The 21,181-nt window shown below is 40.3% G+C and overlaps 1 protein-coding gene across 1 annotated transcript; it reads right to left on the reverse strand.

Annotated features, from left to right (window-relative positions):
• LOC115105321 (glucose-6-phosphate exchanger SLC37A2-like) lies at nt 1–20,020 on the reverse strand. The gene is made up of 18 exons (XM_029627243.2): nt 19,272–20,020; nt 14,329–14,410; nt 13,921–14,011; nt 13,659–13,737; nt 13,400–13,535; nt 12,693–12,769; nt 12,085–12,251; nt 11,569–11,606; nt 11,132–11,278; nt 9,279–9,369; nt 9,053–9,115; nt 8,582–8,667; nt 7,766–7,814; nt 7,416–7,489; nt 7,013–7,091; nt 4,736–4,833; nt 3,433–3,497; nt 1–374 (listed from the first exon to the last, which is right to left on the reverse strand). The coding sequence occupies exons 1-18, from the start codon at nt 19,328–19,330 to the stop codon at nt 359–361; spliced, it is 1,497 nt and encodes a 498-aa protein (XP_029483103.1). The 5' UTR covers nt 19,331–20,020; the 3' UTR covers nt 1–358.
• Between the last annotated feature and the right edge of the window lie 1,161 nt (nt 20,021–21,181).

Consider the following 21,181-nt stretch of genomic DNA (forward strand, 5'->3'; position numbering starts at 1 on the left):
TGCAGTGTGCACATTATTTTAATAATAAGATGAAAGATGCACACAGCCCCGAGAGGGGCAAACAGAAAAAAAAAATAAACATACAAAATAATCATAAAAAAGGCATAAGAGAGAAAGTGCTTTGCGACCATTTGAAGAAAGGACATGTTCTCTCTCTCCGTCAGATGGTCCCAAAATATCAATGGCCCCTTCCTCCTTTTTCAGATCCTTTCATCCGCTGGTGATGGGGTCTGGGGCCATTAAGGATGAAAGGATCGGCACCCTATAAATCTTGATGCACCTCAGGGGTTAGTTCTTGGTCCTTTTTCCTGCGTCCTTCCTTGCATGTGTGATACGGTCTCTTGTCCCAGGCACCCACTCATATTTCTTTGAACCTGACAACACAAGGTGAGATTAACCCGTTTCAGAATGGACCAAATACAAACCTATTCTGGTCATTAACATAGGTACCAAATCATTGGATCTGATTAATTCAATGTCATTTTATATTTGAGGACTGGAGGAGAAGCAAGCACCACATAATCTTCAACAGAGTATCCTCTCTGAAAATTTTGCAAGTAAACACGGTCCCTAGCACTTTCTCAACCTTGCTGGAGAGAGGCTAATGCTATGGAGTCAGTTTGGGAAGTGGAATAAATGAGGGGCAGTATAGAGCCATGAGGTGCACAATTGTTGTTGGGGATGGAGCCTTGCTTAATTTGGCAGCATTATTTGACAGGATGTGAGGGTTAGTTTGGGACTTGGAATAAACGGGACAGTGTGAGAGTGGCCGGTGCCTTGCGCAGTTGTGGATATTGTTGTTGGGGATGGAGCCTTGCTTAATTTGGCAGCATTATTTGACAGGATGTGAGGGTTAGTTTGGGACTTGGAATAAACGGGACAGTGTGAGAGTGGCCGGTGCCTTGCGCAGTTGTGGATATTGTTGTTGGGGATGGAGCCTTGCTTAATTTGGCAGCATTATTTGACAGGATGTGAGGGTTAGTTTGGGACTTGGAATAAACGGGACAGTGTGAGAGTGGCCGGTGCCTTGCGCAGTTGTGGATATTGGGGTGGATACAGCTTCCTTTTAGCTTTGACACTTAGGTAGCTCAAAGAAAGACTCCTTGGACTGTAGTGTAATTCCATTATGACAAACCAGACATGTTACATGGTGAATTATGGGTAATGTAGTACTGCTATAGTTTCCAAAACAGCCTACAATGACATGTGTTAAACTTGATGTCACAATGGCTCTTAACCCTTTACATTCGCATAAGGGTTGAAAATGGCAGATTTGGGCACTGATAAACGCCTAAACAGGAACGCAGTGGCTGTACAGTATCACGCTATACATAATGTTTCTGACAGCCATTCTGAACTTGAGCACCTTACACGACAAGAAGTTGCCCCCATCCCTGCATCTAAATTGGGTAACTTTTCACATTTCTTGTTGTCTGAGTGAGGGAAATGCTATAAACTCAGAGGACTATGTATTTTGAAAGATGAGAGAGGATTATAATAAATACCACGGATGTCATACAAGCAAGCCAAACAACTGTGAGTCCAGAGGTGCACTTCACATTTCCATATCATAAAACTCACGTCGTATAGTTAACGTTTATGATCACTATGTTTGATGTACAGTTACTAGATGACATTGCATCATACACTGGGTTGTTCTGACAAGGATGAGCCCGTTTGTCTACCGTGAAGAAAATTTGCCACGGCACATGAACCAGAATGCACTCATGCCTCCTTTCTGTGCGCGCGCCAAAATTATGATCCGTTTCCCTGAATTGCATTGTTAAAGCCTAACACTAAGATCGTATTTTATAACGTAGCTAGTCATGTTAGCAATAGTACAGACTTTCAAATTATGCCCACCTGACAGATTGAGATTTATTAATGAACCGCTTTTTTGGTATGAGTAAACAACAGTAATTGTGTGATGGCGGGGATGAAGGGCTGTGTACCAAAGAAAACAACTAAAAGTGTGGTTCCTCTAGCTCCTCAACGGCACTGCTAGGAGTGCTCAAAAAAGCACCTTATAGTTAAAGACTGTACGTATCCAGAGTATTTTCTGATTTTGTTATCAACAAATACTGCGAAAAGTATAGTAAATAAAATGCACATAAAATCAACAGTGTAATGTTTGGATTCAGTCTTGTGTCTTCACAACTTTGGTCTAAGAATTTTTGCATAATCTCCAAATTGTTCCCTTTCATTGCTACCACGGTTATGCATATGCTTTTCATATTTCTTCTGTAAGAAACATTTCAATGTAGCCCTATCCATATAAGCCAATTTCCACAAGTGCAAAGGGTTAATCCCAGTTGCCCAGTGTATATAGATTTGCAGAACATGGAAAGGTGCTTCAATCAAGAATCAAGAAACCGTTAGTTGATGCTGTGAAAGAGTAAAGAAGCCTGAGTGCTCAGTGAACAGAGAAGATTCTGTGTCACATTTGATTGAGCGTCTAAGACCCAACTCAAGTCATCCATTCAAAGACAATCATGTCTCATCCTATGGGAACCTGTTGGAAAAATAGAACTCTCAAGACGTAGGTTGTCCCAGGTTGATAGTGATTGATTACCTATGATGCCTAAAAATAGCCTGAGGTGTAACTGCAATTTTATTCTTAAACTGTCCAATGAAATTCTCACATAGGCTTAAAAGTTAATATTCTGTTAACGCATACCCAAATATTATTGTCGATTCATTCTATACTCGTATAAAGGTCGCAGTTGCAAATGAGAACTTGTTCTCAACTAGCCTACCTGGTTAAATAAAGGTGAAATAAAAAATAAAATAAAGATTAGAGAAAAAAATGAAGAAAAATAAAACTTTTTTTTTTTTTAAAACACACCTTAAACTTGTATCAAACAGAATGTTTAAAAGAATGCTTGATATTTCCTCATAGAGGATGAGCTGGCCAATCAGTGGTCTACTCGCATGAATATTTTTTTATGGCCGGAATACGCCCACACCATTCCAAAACAGAAAATATGCTTTTTAACATACTTAAATACCATGTTTTGGAAGAAAACTATTTCACTGATATTATAATTAATTTCAGGTAATATTTCATAGAAATGTGGAAATACTGGACAGTTACTTTAAAGCTGGCCAATTAATAAGCAGCCTGGAGGCCCCTTTGGAGTAGAATAATGGGCACCCTTAACCTCCAGGGAGAGGCTAATGTACAACAGCCCTACTGAGTAGCTATTTGTGGCTTTGACCTGTATTTCAAGGAGGAGCCATTTTTGTGCACACGCAAGTTCAATTGCAAAAAAAATGTACCCTTAAAGAGACAGTATTTGGTCACTCCTTAGATACACAAATGTATTATTTTATGACTTATTGCACTTAGAAGCCTCTTCAACTTAAAAAAAATGAAACCAGCTTTTGGTTTCCTGATTGGTGATATAAGTGGTGTATTCATGAGTGGCTCACCCTCTTTGTCTGGGGCTGTGTCCACACCAGCCCCTCACCTCCTTATACACCAGCCTGGACAGCAGCTGGAAAACAGGAAGACAGCACAATCAACACAGTTTACCAATCACCCGACCTCAACCAAATTGAGATAGCTTGGGATGAGTTGGACCGCAGCGTGAAGGAAAAGCACCCAACAAGTGCTCAGCATACATGGGAACTCCTTCAAGACTGTTGGAAAAGCATTCCTCATGAAGCTGGTTGAGAGAATGCCAAGAGTGTGCGAAGGCGGTGTGTCATCAAGGCGGTGGCTACTTTGAAGAATCTCAAATAGATAATATATTTTGAATTGTTTATCACTTTTTTTGGTTACTACATAATTCAATAAGCTTCATTTCATAGTTTTTAGGTCTTCACTATTATTCTACAATGTAGAAAATAAAGCAACACCCTGGAATGAGTAGGTGTGTCCAAACTTTTGACTGGTACTGTATATACTGTATATATGTTTTTAGATATATAAAAAAAAAAACATTTTCCACATATTTATAACACAAATGTTTTTATAAGAAAGTATTCAGACCCCTTCCAGTTTCCACATTGTTACGTTACAGCCTTATTCTAAAATGGATGAAATCAAAAAATCCTCATCAATCTACACCCAATAACCCATAATGACAAAGTGAAAAACAGGTTTAGACATTAGCAGAAATGTTTTGGTACCACTCTCCAGATTTGTGTCTCAACACAATCCTGTCTCAGAGCTCTACGGACAATTCCTTCGCCCTCATGGCTTGGTTTTTGCTCTGACAAGCACTATCAATTGTGGGACCTTATATAGACAGGTGTGTGTCTTACCAAATCATGTCCAATCAATTTAATTTACCACAGGTGGTTTCCAATCAAGTTGTAGAAACATCTCAAGGATGATCAATGGAAACAGGATGCACCTGAGCTCAATTTCGAGTCTCATAGCAAAGGGTCCGATTACTTATGTAAATAAGGTTTTCTTGTTTTTCTTAAAAAAAAAACGGATTTATACTTTGTCTTTATGGGTTGTTGTGTGCAGATTGATGAGGAAAAAAACTATTGAATCAATTTTAGAATAAGGCTGTAACGAGGTCTGAATACTTTCCGAATGCACTGTACAAGCTCCCAGTAATGTATTGGGTAAAATAAAAGCTTGCAACATATTTTTTTTTTAAGTAGAAAATGGTAGAAAATGTTGGAGACCGCTATTGTACACAATCCACAGGTATAGCACCTTCTTTGTGCATGTGGCTCAAATATTGCACTGATTTATAAAACATGACTAAAAACTAACCAAACAGGCGAGGATATCAGCAGTGATCAGCATGAAGAAGACATTGTTCCACCCCGTCGGAGAGATCACTCCTGCTAACAGAGGACCTAGGGCAGCACCTACAGGACAGTCAGAATAACAGTCAAACACTTGAGCAGGGGAAACCAAGCACCTGAAACCAGGGGCTACATTTATCAACCGTGTGTAAATGTCTCACTAAATTCTGTCGATTCTAGGATTTGCAGGTAACAACAAATTGGGATTTATCAAACTGGCGCACGTAACATATGTTTTCATTGATAAATCAGAGCCATATTATATTTGTGCGCTCGTGAACGAGCGTTACAACCCCGCCTGGAAAACACCCCCATTCACCTTTTATGGTAACAAAAACACCCTCATTTGCTGTATGATTTGGAGATGTTGGAACTGGGCCATGACAGGTTGTAAAGTAAAGCGCAATGGTACATTTGATCACAGTTATGAAGAGATATGCACAGAACGTTTTGTCATGACTTTTTCAAACAAATGCATGCCGCCTATAGCGAGTGCCAAACACTAGCAGCACATTCTGGAAGTATAATTTTCTATTCGAACAATGTAAAAGTAGGACTAAATGCTATAGCACACTTCTATTGAAAATTTAACAATTTTCAATAGATGATTGTGTTTCTATCTCCTGCCTTGGTATAGAATCTGAATGTATATATTGGCTCTGAATGTATATATTGGCTATGATGTTGCGCTCCTATTGCACAGCTATACTGTAGCCTACTGTATACCCATACTATCAAATATATTAAATTGGCTACCGGTCTATTTAATTTCTAGCATGTTTGGCTATTAAATGAGCGATGAATAAATGGTACACTATTATATGATGTGTAGCGGGAATAAACCAGTCATGTCAGAAAAGGACAGTCATGTCCTGCAATATGATCATGATTTAGGCCTATATACCGTAAAACTTCAATTAAATGCTCAGTCTCAAATGGCCACCTGTCCCTTTAAATAGCTGGGCAACGGCACGCATTTCAGCAAATAAACGCTGGGTTTGAATTGTTTACGAGGTTACCATGGATTACCATGAATTGTCTACAAGGTTTAATGTTTGATTTGTTACATTAAATAATTCAGTAATGACAACAAAAAAATCTTCCGTTTTTTTATCACCAGTTAGAAACTGCACGCCATTGGCTGCTAACAGCTGAGAACTGCTAGCTAACGATCAAGCACAAAAACAGTCAACAACTTTGGGGGTACAGACCCCTAGAAATCATCCGAAAGTAAGAACTGCTGAAAATGCAGTCAGAGGAGAATAATTATTCCATCAATTAATGTTTTTTTTCTGTCTAAATAGAGACATACTACGACAAAAGAAATGTGACATATTGTGTAAATGATAACACAGTGCATGAAATTAATAAATAGCTTAAAATGTTGGAAGTGAATGCTGGATCCAAGCAATTAACTATGCAAATGAGAAAAAAAAGCTGTGTGCATTAAGGAAATAGATGCCTGGTTCAAATAGAAACCAATCTCTAATAAGTGCCTGTTGTGTTCAGTGATTTAAGCAAATAAATGCCAAAGCTATTAAATCAAGTATTAGGGTAATAAAAGAAACACAATAGGCTACATGCTGCCATGCGATCTCCTTACCCACGGCAAATGCATCCGTTTTATCATTAGATGTTTTTATTAATCTAGTATTATTACAATTCCGATGTATCGAACACCGACATTTCCCTCAAAAGAACAATATTTGCTTGCAATACAATTGATCAACCACTAGAAGTGAGATATGCGTGGAGATACCCCCACTTTCACATCATGTTCAAAATGGTTAAATACCAACCTTTGGGGGAAAACTGGCGCACGCAGTGTTTAGAGGCTTTTTTGTGCGCGCGCAGCTTTGATAAATAAGGCCCCAGGTCTGGATATACAATTTGATTTGGGACAACAATCATGAAAAGTCTGCCTTTAGAACACTACATGATTTACAATGGAAAATAATTGTGCATGGCAATTACCGGTAGCCATGGACCTTGTACATGAACTGTATAAAACAATTTGTAAATTGCCACATTACACTGCAATAAGTGAGCATTGAAGTGAATCTCGAAACATAGGTGACCTCAAATAAATAAATAAATAAAAACATTCTTTCATGCATTGACACAGGCGCACATAAATGCACCATAGCCCCACTAACCCATTACTGGTCACCATTCAAACGTCAAAACTAAAACAACAAAATCAGCACCAATCCCCCATGTGGCCAAGACATTCCCCACATACCTATTGACCCTGTGCCGTCAATTATGGCCGTGACCGTTGACAACGCTCTAGAGTTTCCACTCAGGCTCTCATGTGTCCCCTATGAAAGGAAAAATACTCATTATGAACCAACATTCAATCCGATTCCTCAATTTGTCTCCTCGATTCCTTGCGTCCTCTCTCCTCAAAACGCATTGAAGGTGATTGTCTGATGGGAGGCACCTTGAATCGGTTTGAGAAAGAGACAAGGGAGACAGAATGCAAGGGATCGAGGAAAGACGCATTAACATAGAGCCGTGGACTAACAGGGGATGTGGGGGGAGTTAGGCCAATGAGGAGCTCATCTCCTCCGTGTGACTTCGGGAGAGGTGAGGACCTCATGTTAGAGGCATGAAGTGGTCCATTCTGGAATGGATATGCTTACCAGGTCAGCAGACACAGCGGTGGTGATGAGGGCGTAGGGTCCGTTCACCAGGGCTCCACACACCAACAGCATCCCTACGGTGCAGAGTTACAACAACAACACAGCACTGTGAGAGAATCAGGCATGTACAGTACGCTAGCTAGCAGATAGCAAGGGTCTTTTTTAAGAAGATTTATTGTGATATGTGGTTGTTGATTGCCTACTTCAGTTGAATGCACCGAATGTAACTCGCCCTACAATGTGTTAAATTGGAACATTGATGTAGTTGTTAGCAGGAAGGGTTGAGACTAAAATGGCTCTATGGATGGAAAGTCAAATGCCATACAAAAAAAATAAAATGTATCTCTTACCGATTGTGGTTGCTAGGCTATGCTGTCCAATGTGGTTGTACAGGAACAGCTAGGAAAGCAAAACAAACATTTGGACTGGATTTTGGATAAAAGGTGGCACTCTTGAAGGATTTGCTCATGATTTAATAACCCACATGTAAACCCAAAGGAAAATATTTAGCTATGCTGAAAAACAGATTGACACAATACTGTCAAGGACCTTGCAACCTATCACGAAATATTTCTCGGGCAGCGGGTGAATTTCACTGCCAATTCCAGAGCTACAAGTGCAGCCAAATTCCTTTTTCAGAGTCCACCAGGCAGTCATATTTACATGACATATGCAGTACCAGCATCAAAAGTTTGGAGCCGCCTACTCATTCAAGGGTTTTTCTTTATTTGTACTATTTTCTACATTGTAGAATAATGGGGAAGAAATCAAAACTATGAAATAACACAAATGGAATCATATAGTATATTTGAGATTCTTCAAATGTATGATAACAGCTTTGCACAATGAGTAGGTGCGTCCAACCTTTTGACTGGTAGTGTATATGATCAATACATTTACTGAGAGAATTCCCTCTTTTCATTAGTGAACATAAAGTGTGTCCAGTAAAGATATGCAATTCAGGCATTTTGTGCAGGCCTTTCCTTTCATGATAATACAGTATATTTTTGCCCAGCACCGGTTTTCTAAAGATTGGAATGTGCATATTACTCTCGAAATGCCACATTTACAATTCAAAGAGAAGTCATAAGTGTACTATAATAAAGAGACCATGGTGTTACACATGGTATAAGCCAGTGATGTTTTCTGTGTGAGTGCACACTCACCATAGGAGCAGCCACTATTAACATGACACAGCAGGTTGAGGCTCTGCCCCCAGTTTGGTCCGACACCAGTCCAGCCACAACGCCCCCTGTAGACACACAACACACGCTTACCACAGACTTAACACGTAGGGGAAGATAGCAGTCCTACATCATCTGAAAATAGTCAGCCTTTGAGGAGCTGCATTGAATATCAATAGTAAGTGCTCAGACACCACAATACAGTAGGGGCCAATCATTGGCAATTCTAATGAGAACTCTTCTGACTGCAGACATCACTTGGTATGTCTATGTTTTGTTATGACTGCAGAAACCCCTCGTTATGTCTATGACTTGTTATAACCACAGTGTAGACAAAACATCCAGATCAATCAGAGAAGAGCTTCCTGGTTCCTCATATGATCTCTCAGAGTATTGTGCGATAAAGGTTACCTAATTCCATATAAAGTCAGTCACATGACTGTTAAGGCTTACCCACAATTCCTCCTACATCAAATAGTGTTGACATGTCCCCAGCTTCCTTGGGGTCAAAATGGGCTGAGGAAATAAACATTCGGAATTTTTAGCGACACAGTGTATGCCAAATTAACTAATGGCGCATCTCAAAATGCAAAGCAAGTCATTATCAGCTTATAAGTTTTGATATCATTTGAACCCTCAGGTGAACTGTCCACAAATAGGAGCTAAACTGAGTACGTACCAACATTAGAGATGTAGAGAGGAAGCCAGTAGAGAAAGGTGTAGCTAACAAGCTTAGCGAACAGCAGACAGAGGGAGAACTCCATTACACCCTGTAAGATAATATATCACACAAACTCAGCAAAAAAAGAAACATCCGTTTTTCAGGACCCTGTCCTTCAAAGATAATTCGTAAAAATCCAAATAACTTCATAGATCTTCATTGTAAAGGGTTTAAACACTGTTTCCCGTGCTTGTTCAATGAACCATAAACAATTAATGAACATGCACCTGTGGATAGGTCGTTAAGACACTAACAGCTTACAGACGGTAGGCAATTATGGTCACAGTTATGAAAACTTAGGGCACTAAAGAGGCCATTCTACTGATGCTGAAAAACACCAAAAGAAAGATGCCCAGGGTCCCTGCTCATCTGCGTGAACGTGCCTTAGGCATTCTGGAAGGAGGCATGAGAACTACAGATGTGGCCAGGGCAATAAATTGCAATGTTCATACTGTGAGACTAAGACAGCGCTACAGGGAGACAGGACGGATAGCTGACGTCCTCGCAGTGGCAGACCACATGTAACAACATCTGCACAGGATCGGTACATCCGAACACCACACCTACGGGACCGGTACTGGATGGCAACAACTGCCCGAGTTACACGAGGAACGCACAATCCCTCCATCAGTGCTCAGACTGTCAGCAATAGGCTGGACTGAGGGCTTGTAGGCCTGTTGTAAGGCAGGTCCTCACCAGACATCACCGGCAACAACGTCGCCTATGAGCATAAACCCACTGTCGTTGGACCAGACAGGATTGGTAAAAAGTGCTCTTCACTGAGGAGTTGCGGTTTTGTCTCACTAGGGATGATGGTCGGATTCGCGTTTATCATTGAAGGAATGAGCGTTACACCGAGGCCTGTACTCTGGAGCGGGATCGATTTGGAGGTGGAGGGTCTGTCATGGTCTGGGGAAGTGTGACACAGCATCATCGGACTGAGCTTGTTATCATTTCAGGCAATCTCAACGCTGTGCGTTAAAGGGAAGACATCCTCCTCCCTCATGTGGTACCCTTCCTGCAGGCTCATCCTGACATGACCCTCCAGCATGACAATGCCACCAGCCATACTGCTCGTTCTGTGCATGATTACCTGCAAGACAGGAATGTCAGTGTTCTGCCATGGCCAGCGAAGAGCCAGGATCTCAATCCCATTGAGCACATCTAGGACCTGTTGGATTGGAGGCCTAGGGCCATTCCCCCCAGATGTGTCTGGGAACTTGCAGGTGCCTTGGTGGAAGAGTGGGGTAACATCTCATAGCAAGAACTTTCAAATCTGGTGCAGTCCATGAGGAAGAGATGCACTGCAGTACTTAATGCAGCGGGTGGCCACACCAGATACTGACTGTTACTTTTGACCCTCCCTTTGTTCAGGGACACATTATTCCATTTCTGTTAGTCACATGTCTGTGGAACTTGTTCAGTTTATGTCTCAGTTGTTGAATCTTGTTATGTTCATACAAATATTTACACATGTTACGTTTGCTGAAAATAAACGCAGTTGACAGTGAGAGGGCGTTTCTTTTTTTTGCTGAGTTTATTACACACTGGTCATAGAGCAGTCATAGCAACTGTCATAACAATAAATCAAAACTGGATGGTCTTCAGAGATATATGGAAGGGGTTGAGTGTAGCTGAAGGCTGGGACTAAAAACAAACAAAAGATAACTCATGTGAAATATACTGTACATGAAATGTATGCAATATGTTTATAGTGGAAGTGGAAGCCTAAGTATTGTTGTCTATTAGTTTACTCCAATTAGGGGAGGGGTGGTAGGGAAAAATATTTTTAAAAAGTGATCCGCACTCACAGGTATCCTGAGGGCCCCACAGAAGCTGATGGCCTCGGTGTGCTCCTCTGTCGACTCAGAGGAGATAGAGTTGGACAGGCCAGGACTGCTGAAGATCTCCTCGCTACTAGATGAGTTTTGTAAGAGAGGCTCCTTCTCGTTGTCTTCCTGCTCATACACAGCCATTAGCATTGTTCTAACCAGGGCTACAACTATTGACTATGTTTTATGTATAGTCTAACATGTCTTCTATTACTCTATAATATCAAGTCTTTCGAAAGAAAGGGAATTAATTGAATGACAAAACATTGGTCAAAACAAAACCAGGCCATAATCTGGTGGGAGCTGGTAGCTAGAGTTTACAAAAGCAGGGCTTATATCATATCTCAGGTGCCACCGACACCGACTGCCCTTGAGCAAGGCACCCATTACTTCATATGTTCTTTGGTTATACTTACACGGTGCTGCGGAGGGCTGCAGCCGACATCTTCTGGTTCTGTGACAAAAAAGAAAGAAAGGGTGTGCTCACAAATCCATTTTCATGTCAAAATACGTCTTGGGACGAGCCTATTCTCATTGTACATGTCTAAATGAAAACAGTCTAGGTTGAATATGAAATTCCTGCAGAGTAAAAACTCTCAGATAAATCCTGTCGGGGGAACACAACATGATCCATTTTCAAACTATGTTAATAAAAACTTATCCTCCATAACTTTCTAATGGCAATGAATATTGTATACCATTTCATTTGGATTCTATGATCTACGGTATCAAGCTTCAATAGGTTGCAGTGGCTTATGCAGTCAGCACTATGGTCCTGTTGACATGTTTTGAACATCTCAAAGTAAGAATAGTGATCTAGGATCAGGCCCCCTCTGTCCATTCATTATAATCTAAAAGGCAAAACTGATCCTAGATCAGCACTCCTACTTTCTCTATGAAAACAGACCCAGAGGTCAAAAGGTCACACTCACTCTCCACCAGGAAGAAGAAGCAGAGAATGCCCGTGCATGCGATAATGATGCCGGGCACGATGAAGGACATGCCCCAGGCCGAGGATACAAAGATGCCGGCGATGAGCGATCCCAGGATATTGCCTACCGAGGTGTGTGAGTTCCACACGCCCATGATGAACCCTCGCCTGAAGGGCAGACACACACAGATGGGTGGACACGAATGAAATGGGTTTAGAAACATTGTATATCTTGACAGTGAAAGGTGAGACAGTGAGCCTGCTTACATTAACTTATAGGGACACTTGAACATAGGGAAATTATTGGAGTGAATTCAATATATACTTAAAACATTCAACATACCGGTACTAAATACTGAGGACAGCTTCCGGCAGTAAAATGCTGAATTGGAAACTGGACATCTGTAAATTGTTCCTATTTTGAATTTCCAAACAGTCATTACACTCAAACAAAGGAACTGATTGGAGAGTTCTGTTTTTAATTTCACATAATGTGACTGACCTTGAGCAACAAACAAAAAAATACCCTACACAATATGGAAAAGGGGTACTGATACTGTGCACTCAGCATTGCTGAACCAGTCAAGAGTAAGAATATGTCTCACTCACTTCCCCTTTCCAAACCAGTTCCCAACGCAGGCCACCACTGCAGGCCAGCCCGTTGTCTGCACTAGTCCATTCATTGCCTAGGGAAGTAAGAGGGAGATTTAGATGCTTTTAATTTCAACATTAAATATGCCCCTATACTCAACCCGATGAGAGAGAAAAAAGATGGGAGAGATGTTTTGTATCCCCATGAGAGAGATACAAACAGAGACACAGAAAAGAGAAGGGGGCTGGGCCGGTTACCCACACCATTATATTATCACAACACATAGCCTTGAGAAAAGCACTGGCATGGAAACAATCCCTCAGCCTCCCTCACACGCTCTACATCATATGATACTGCTGATCTGTCATGTGATAGTGCCTAAAGCCCCCATGCCAACTTTTACCTGACTTTCCCAAGTTGTTTTGTTGCTGCATATGCTCAGATAGGAAAACTCATGAATGTGCATGCATACACAAGGCCCAGTATACACAGTGTGGACAAAGATGTAACTTTAAACTGTTGTTTTTCAGTACCAGGCTGTGTTCATTAGGCACGAAACACAAGACAACTGACCGAAACAGAGGGACTACCAGGACTTCCCGTTGCAAAATGTTTACGCTGCAAACTCTTACGAACATGCCCCAGGTCGGGCCTGAACTCAAAGGTAACTATGGGGCAGGGTGTGAGCGAGTGACAATGGTTTTAGAGGGGATTTAACCCTTACCTGGACGAAGGCGTAGTACCAGATAGAGTGGATGTTCCAGTAGAAGCCCAGGCCAAACAGACATGTGAAGAGACCACTGAGAAGCATCCCGGTGGTCAGGTAGTAGCGCAAGGGCACGCGCTCACCAAATATCCCACTGTCAAAACACACAACACATCATCTGGTTAACTCCTTGTAGTGAGGTTTAATACACATGCAAGCACGCACACCCACCCACAAAAAACAAAAACAATGATAGAATTTACATCATTCTGCCTACCTGAAAAACATGCCAACGGCATAAGCAACGAGGAAAGAGTTGTCCACGGCTCCAAACAGCGTCTGGTAGTTGTCCTGGTCTGGAGAAAATGAGTTGGCACAGAAAATGTCAGAATGAAATCTGCTGTCGTAATGCTTAAACAGCAACATAAAAACGGATTCATTCTATTTGGTGTGCTTTCTATATTCTCAGAAACACTTTGGAAGCATTTTTATTCCTTTTTAAAAATGAACGAAGAAGTCAAGTCAAGCCGAGGACTCACCAAATGGCGCCCAGTCACACCAGGTTTCATTGTCAGTTCCATTGAGGTTTGGTGGCCGAATGAGGGTGGAACAATTTTTGTGCAGCTCACTCTGTATATACATGGGGCAATAACCAGAGATTACACACATGGACACAAAATACTAGGCCTCCAAGACGCAACCAGCTTAAACGCCTCGAAACAAAAACAGCCACTATCATATAACTATCTCAAAAATGACTATGTTAACTATTGTAGTGCAACTTGAGTGTTCTCTGGCTTTTGTGACCTAGAACACTTAGATATGTTAGAATATAGAGCTGAACAGTGTGGCCTTGCGTTAAGATGCCTGGTTAAATAAAGGTTACATTTAAAAATACTAATAAATAAGATAACGTTTCATACAGGTTTGTGAAGTCAGTGTATCACCTTGACGATGCTGATGGGTTTCCGGGAGAGATGGTAGCTGGTATAGAAGAGAAAGGTGAGGAAGAGGGTGAAACCTCTGTACCTGCACAGAGAGTAGAAAAAGAGCTCATTCTAATGTTGTCCAAAGCAAACATCATGCCATCAACAACCTCACCTTTGTCAAAGCACACACATTTTTTTGGACAGTCTCTTATACATTATCTAGAGGTCTACAGGTCTTGGGTATTATGGGATGTTAGTCTCATAAGACCGGAAGGGGGAGAGAGAGGGAAAAAGATAAAAAAGAGAGAAGAGAGAAAGGCTTCAAACTACCATCCTGAAGAAGGATCTGAGGAGAAGAGAAAACAACACAATTGTTCACATGGTCTTGTCTGTACAGTAGGCAGTACACATAGGCTTGTTTTTTAGTGGGAACCAAACAGGGTATTCAGAAGAGTTCATCACTGCTGAGAGCAGTACAGGTACTTAGCTGACACGAGGTGTACACTGCACAGGAAGGAAGCTAGCTACACCACACACGCTCTGTATTGACCTGTTTACATTTCCTGGAGTGGAAAGGAAGGCTTTACCACATTTAGATTTTAGTAACAGTTAGTTAACACCTCACTCAGAACCTGGTGTAAACTCCTCATCCTCAAGCTAATTGCACACAACACATAAGATGCATTCAAAAAGACACCCTATTACTGAACTACTTTTGTCCAGAGCGCTATGGACCCTGATCAAAAGCAGTACACTAGGGCCTTGGTCAAATAGTGACTACTGGGATGCCATTTCTGACACAAACATTCAGGAGAAAGTGTTGTGCACAAGACTCAACCTGCAGTGACCTTCACAGTTTGACTGACTAAATCTAGGACAACGTGTGACTATTTGGTCAGGTTTATGGAACAACCTGGATCAGTTACAGCAATAATCCTGAAAGTATTGTGGATTGATGAAATGTTGTAGAAATCCAACAGTGTAGATGGCCTTCACCTAGGATGTTTTCACATAAAATTCTATGCTTCTTTTTGCACAAGACATCTTTGAATATGGGGTTTAAAGTGAAAATAACACAATTGTGGCCCACAATTGTGGCCCACAATTCATGGCGTTCCAACATGTGGGCATTCCTGCATCTGCAGGAAACCCTCTTTATACCTCAACTGGTCCATTTTTAAGCTAGGACCCCAGTACACAGGCGGAAATAGGTGGCGGTAATGCACCATAACGTTGGATACCAAACACAGATAAAACCCACAGAAGAAGAATAGGCAGGGGAGACAACGCTAGCTAGCTAGTACACCGGTAGACAGTGTTCATCACCCCCGCCCTAGCGCACATAGAACAGATAAATAGCTTCTTATACTTGCTTTCAATGAGAAAACAGATCTATAACTCACATTTCTATGTGAATTTGTTCGGGTCGCCCAAAAATTTACATATTGCCGCTTTAAAGTATACTTATTTGAAAGTTCTAATGTTAAAAATGTCCCCACTACAACAAAATACTTAAAGCTGCAATATGTAACTTCTTGGGGCAAACTAACCAAGTGCACATAGAAATGTGAGTTATAGATCTGTCACTCATTAAAACTAATGTCTAAGAAGCGGTACATCTGTTCTATGTGCTCTATTTCCATGCTTCCTATTCTTAAGTTTTGTTTTTGTGTCTTTTACTTTCGGTTTTGTACACCAGCTTCAAACAGCTGAAAATACAATATTTTTGGTTATGGAAAATATACTTCACAGCGGTTCAGATGGTTCAATGATTTTCTACACTATACAGAGACAAATTTCAGTTTGTGACAAAACAATCAAACTATTAGAATTTTAGCAACCAGGAAATGTTTGCTAAAAATGAAACATTTAATTTAAAATACTGTAGAATTCTATTAATTCCTATGGACTATAGAGGACTGCATCTTCTGGGGAGTTCCAATATGGTCGACCGGTGACGTCAAAGCCTCTCATTGGCTAAAACATAGCATTAGCAATCCAGGGTTTATATACATCATTGGTTTTAACTATACTAGAGGTCGACCGATTATGATTTTTCAATACTGATTTTTGGAGGACCAAAAAAAGCAGATACCGATTAATCGGCCGATTTTTATATATATATATATATTTGTAATAATGACAATTACAACAATACTGTATGAACAATGAACACTTTTATGTTAACTTAATAGAATACATAAATAAAATCTATTTAGTCTCAAATAAATAATGAAACATGCTCAATTTGGTTTAAATAATGCTAAAACACAGTGTTGGAGAAGAAAGTAAAAGTGCAATATGTGCCATGTAAAAAGGCTAACGTTTAAGTTCCTTGCTCAGAACATGAGAACATATGAAAGCTGGTGGTTCAATATTCCCAGTTAAGAAGTTTTAGGTTGTAGTTATTATAGGAATTATGACGCATTGACTATCTCTCTCTATACCATTTGTATTTCATATACCTTTGATTATTGGATGTTCTAACGGGCACTTTAGTATTGCCAGCCTAATCTCAGGAGTTGATAGGCTTGAAGTTATAAACAGCGCTGTGAAGCAAGCATTGCTAAGAGCTGCTGGCAAACGCAGTAAAGTTTGAATGAATGCTTACGAGCCTGCTGCAGCCTACCACCGCTCAGTCAGACTGCTCTATCAAATAATAGACTTAATTATAATATAATAAACACAGAAATATGAGCCGTTGGTCATTAATATGGTCAAATCCAGAAACTATAATTTCGAAAACAAAACATTTATTCTTTCAGTGAAATACGGAACCGTTCCATATTTTATCAAACGGGTGGCAACCCTAAGTCTAAATATTGCTGTTACATTGCACAACCTTCAATGTTATGTAATAATTATGGCAAATTAGTTGGCAATGAGCCAGGCAGCCCAAACTGTTGCATATACCCTGACTCTGCGTGCAATGAACGCAAGAGAAGTGACACAATTTCCCTAGTTAAAATGGCCTGTTAACATGAATTTCTGTTAACTAAATATGCAGGTTTAAAAATATATACTACTGTGTACTGATTTTAAGGAAGGCATTGAAGTTTATAGGAAGGTACATTTGTGCAACAATTGTGCTTTTTTCGCGAATGCGCTTTTGTTAAATCCTCCCCTGATTGGCGAAGTAGGCTGTGATTCAATGATAAATTAACAGGCACCACATTGATTATATGCAATGCAGGACAAGCTAGTTAACCATGTGTAGTTAACTAGTGATTACATTAAGATGGATTGTTTTTTTATAAGATAAGTTTAATGCTAGCTAGCAACTTACCTTGGCTCCTTGCTGCACTTTCGTAACAGGTGGTCAGCCTGCCACGCAGTTTCCTTGTGGAATGCAATGTAATCGGCGTCCAAAAATGCCGATTACCGATTGTATTGAAAACGGCCCTAATTAATCGACCATTGAGATTAAATCGGTCGACCTCAACTATATGTAATGAACGGTGGCGATTTTAGCATGTAAATCTTGGTGGGACAAACACCCCAAAAAATAGCAAATATGCATGCCAGCAAAGGCACTACACAACACTAAACAATACATGAATTGCAATATAACAGTAACAAACGGTGCCCACAAACTGTTAGGGCCTACATAAAGCTGTCCCAACACCTTACCACTGCTACACCTGGCTATCAGCTGAGCCTTGTCTGGCAGAGAAACAGTTCATTCAGCCTCATTTACTGCCTTTAAAAAAAAGGCTGACTTGCTTAAACAAAATGTGGTTTCTCCTGACAATTGAGATGTACAAACTATGGCATAAGGGGATGACGATAAGAGCAATCTGTCATTTCAATTAAGACATTAATAAGCGAGCTACGACGGACGCAGCCAATATAACTATTTGTTCAGCACTTTTGTGAAATGTAGAGCGACAGAATTCAGAACATGGGCCGGTCTTACCCCGAGTTCCCGACTTGAAATTCTGAGATGGATGACAGTTCAAAATGTATTTTCCCCAGTTGGAGCTTGTTTTTTTCCCCCCAGAGTTCCCAGTTGTCTTGAACTCACTGAAGTCATGCTGGATTGACAGCATGGCTAATGTTTATCTTTTTAAGATTGGAAAAGAGACCCTTGAACCTAGACTTGAACCACACACCCATTCCACTGAATAACAGGCTAGTGATTGCTTTGCAATGCTTGCAGTTAGCCACTGATTCCTTCCACACCACTCATTGTTGAATTTGCGATTTCCAACATAAATTCATGTTTATGTCCAATGGCCGATGAGCACCGATACATTTTATCTATAATTTATCTTCATATGACAAGGATTTGGCAGTAGATTGTCGACTTGATTCATGATGATGACTGCTAGCTAAGATTTTGAAAGTATGATGTTGACATTATCAGTCCAATAAAAGCTACGGTAGATATAACTTGATTTGACGTCATTTATCTGTGTCCAATGACCTTGTGTTTTCTTGGATGGGCACTTCTAATTCTAACTATATGGCAGCACCCAAGCTGCTTGAATTTTCGAGGTAGCTGACTAGTGTTGGCTATTTAGCAGCCTGATGGTCTATAGGTAAAAGCTCTTGGCCACTGGCCAGTCTTCCAGTTTTTGCCATGATGCTCATGAACCCTAACCTAGCTAACGTTAGCCACCTAGCTAACATTAGCCACAACAAATTAGAATCTGTAACATATAATTTCGCAAATTCGTTACATATTGTATGTTTGCAAATTCGTAACATATTGTGGATATCCACAAATTAATACATATCATACGAAACGTAACATTTCTTACTACAGAATAATACAAAAATCAGGCCAGGTTACAGCCTCATGTCTAGCCAATCATATACTTCTATCTGATTAGGGACAAAACAGCTGCCGCCCCCCCCCCCATCAACCTACATACTGTACAATGCAATAGCTTTGTTTGCAAAAAGGGTGTCACACACACACAATAGATTAGATTAGATCAAAGATAGTATAAACTTACCAGCTGTCTCTTGAGAAGGACGTGATCAGTCTGATACCGGGAGCCAAAGAAGACCTCATCTTGGGTGGAGGTCTTTGACCTTCGAAAAACTTGTTAAAACCGCTTACACTTTTCTCTCAGACATGGCATCAAAAGTTAGTTCGTTCGTCTTGTATACATCCAATTGATATGGTCTGTTAAAAAAATAGGACTACAAAAATATATAAAAACAGCACAAAAGCAAACTGAAAGTCTATACATGGGACTTTCAAAAACAGCTTCTCACACAGGTTCGAGCTCCAGTGACTTTGAATTTTTAGTTACAATATTCCATCGATATTTTTCCCACTGATTATAAAAACACTGGTTTATTTATTTTTTGTTTTGTTTAAAGTGTAATAATTTTAAAAATAAACAAATGTTTAAAAAGCACACTGATCAAAACAGCTTCAGTCGCTTGGCTATTCCTACTTCCTGTTAATGGGTGAATCTCCGCCAACAATGAATTCCCATAGATTTCCATGCATGCTTGAGCAAGCTGATAGCGTTATAAAAGCCGGTTTCTATAAATACTCTATGCACTTCTCTACTGTGTCACATGCACATTAGTCCACATGCTTACGGATTCTGTCCATAATAGTTCAAGGGTAGCCATTTCCCAATATTTTCCAAGCCCAGCCGCCGTACCAATACACATCTTCCCGAAGTGTGTGGACATGTGATTCCCGTATCTGACGTCAAGGCTTTAAAGGAGCGATGACTGATTTACTCAAGTACAAAACCACCACCACCACCACAGAAAATGATGCGTTGTCTTCTGTCAATAAAATGTGGTACAGCCTACTTAGAGCAGAAAATGAAAAGACATCAATGTGTTTGAAATGTAAATTATGCTCCTCTAAAATTACAGATTGAAAAGTTTCTAAAGTCATGAGTGGAGCAAGCAACAGCAGCTCCTGAGTGGTGCAGTGGTCTAAGGCACTGCATCTCAGTGCATGACTGTAGTCTCTGGTTCAAATCCAAACATGACTGTAGTCTCTGGTTCAAATCCAAACATCACTGTTGTCCCTGGTTTAAATCCAGGCTGATTTGCAACTGGCTGTGATTGGGAACCCTACAGGGTGGTTCACAATTAGCCCACAATCATCTGGGTTAGGCTGCAATTGCAGTTAAGATTTGGTTCTTAACTGACTTGCCTAGTTAAAGAACAGTTCAAAAATTCAAATGTTGAAAAACTGTGCTGAGAAGGGCAATGTAAAAAGAAAATAGTCATTACGGGTTGGTTTGGGTCAACACAATCCTTTGTGTGAAAAGAATATTGAATGTTTCCAGGGCAGAAACACCTTGAGGGTGGTCATATGTCTCATGATTACAGGGTTTATGAACAGTGTGTTACAGTGACAGTGGGAAAGCACACCAGACTTTCAAATAAAGCGTTGAGAAAATCTCTCATTATTAGGTATCTTAAATTAGAACAACACACAAGCAATTTGTAAAAAAAAAATTGTGCACTCATAGTAATAAATCAAATCAAATTGTATTTGTCACATACACATGGTTAGCAGATGTTAATGCGAGTGTTGCGAAATGCTTGTGCTTCTAGTTCCGACAATGCAGTAATAACCAAAACAGTAATCTAACCTAACAATTTCACAACAGCTACATTATACACACAAGTGTAAACAGATGAAGAATATGTACATGAAGATATATGAATGAGTGATGGTACAGAACGGCATAGGCAAGATGCAGTAGATGGTATCGAGTACAGTATATACATATGAGATGAGTAATGTAGGGTATGTAAACATTATATTAAGTGGCATTGTTTAAAGTGGCTAGTGATACATTTTTTACATGTATGGCAGCAGCCACTCAATGTTAGTGATGGCTGTTTAACAGTCTGAATGCCTTGAGATAGAAGCTGTTTT

Source organism: Oncorhynchus nerka, linkage group LG22 (genome assembly GCF_034236695.1).
Source record: "Oncorhynchus nerka isolate Pitt River linkage group LG22, Oner_Uvic_2.0, whole genome shotgun sequence".
NCBI classification, from domain to species: domain Eukaryota; kingdom Metazoa; phylum Chordata; class Actinopteri; order Salmoniformes; family Salmonidae; genus Oncorhynchus; species Oncorhynchus nerka.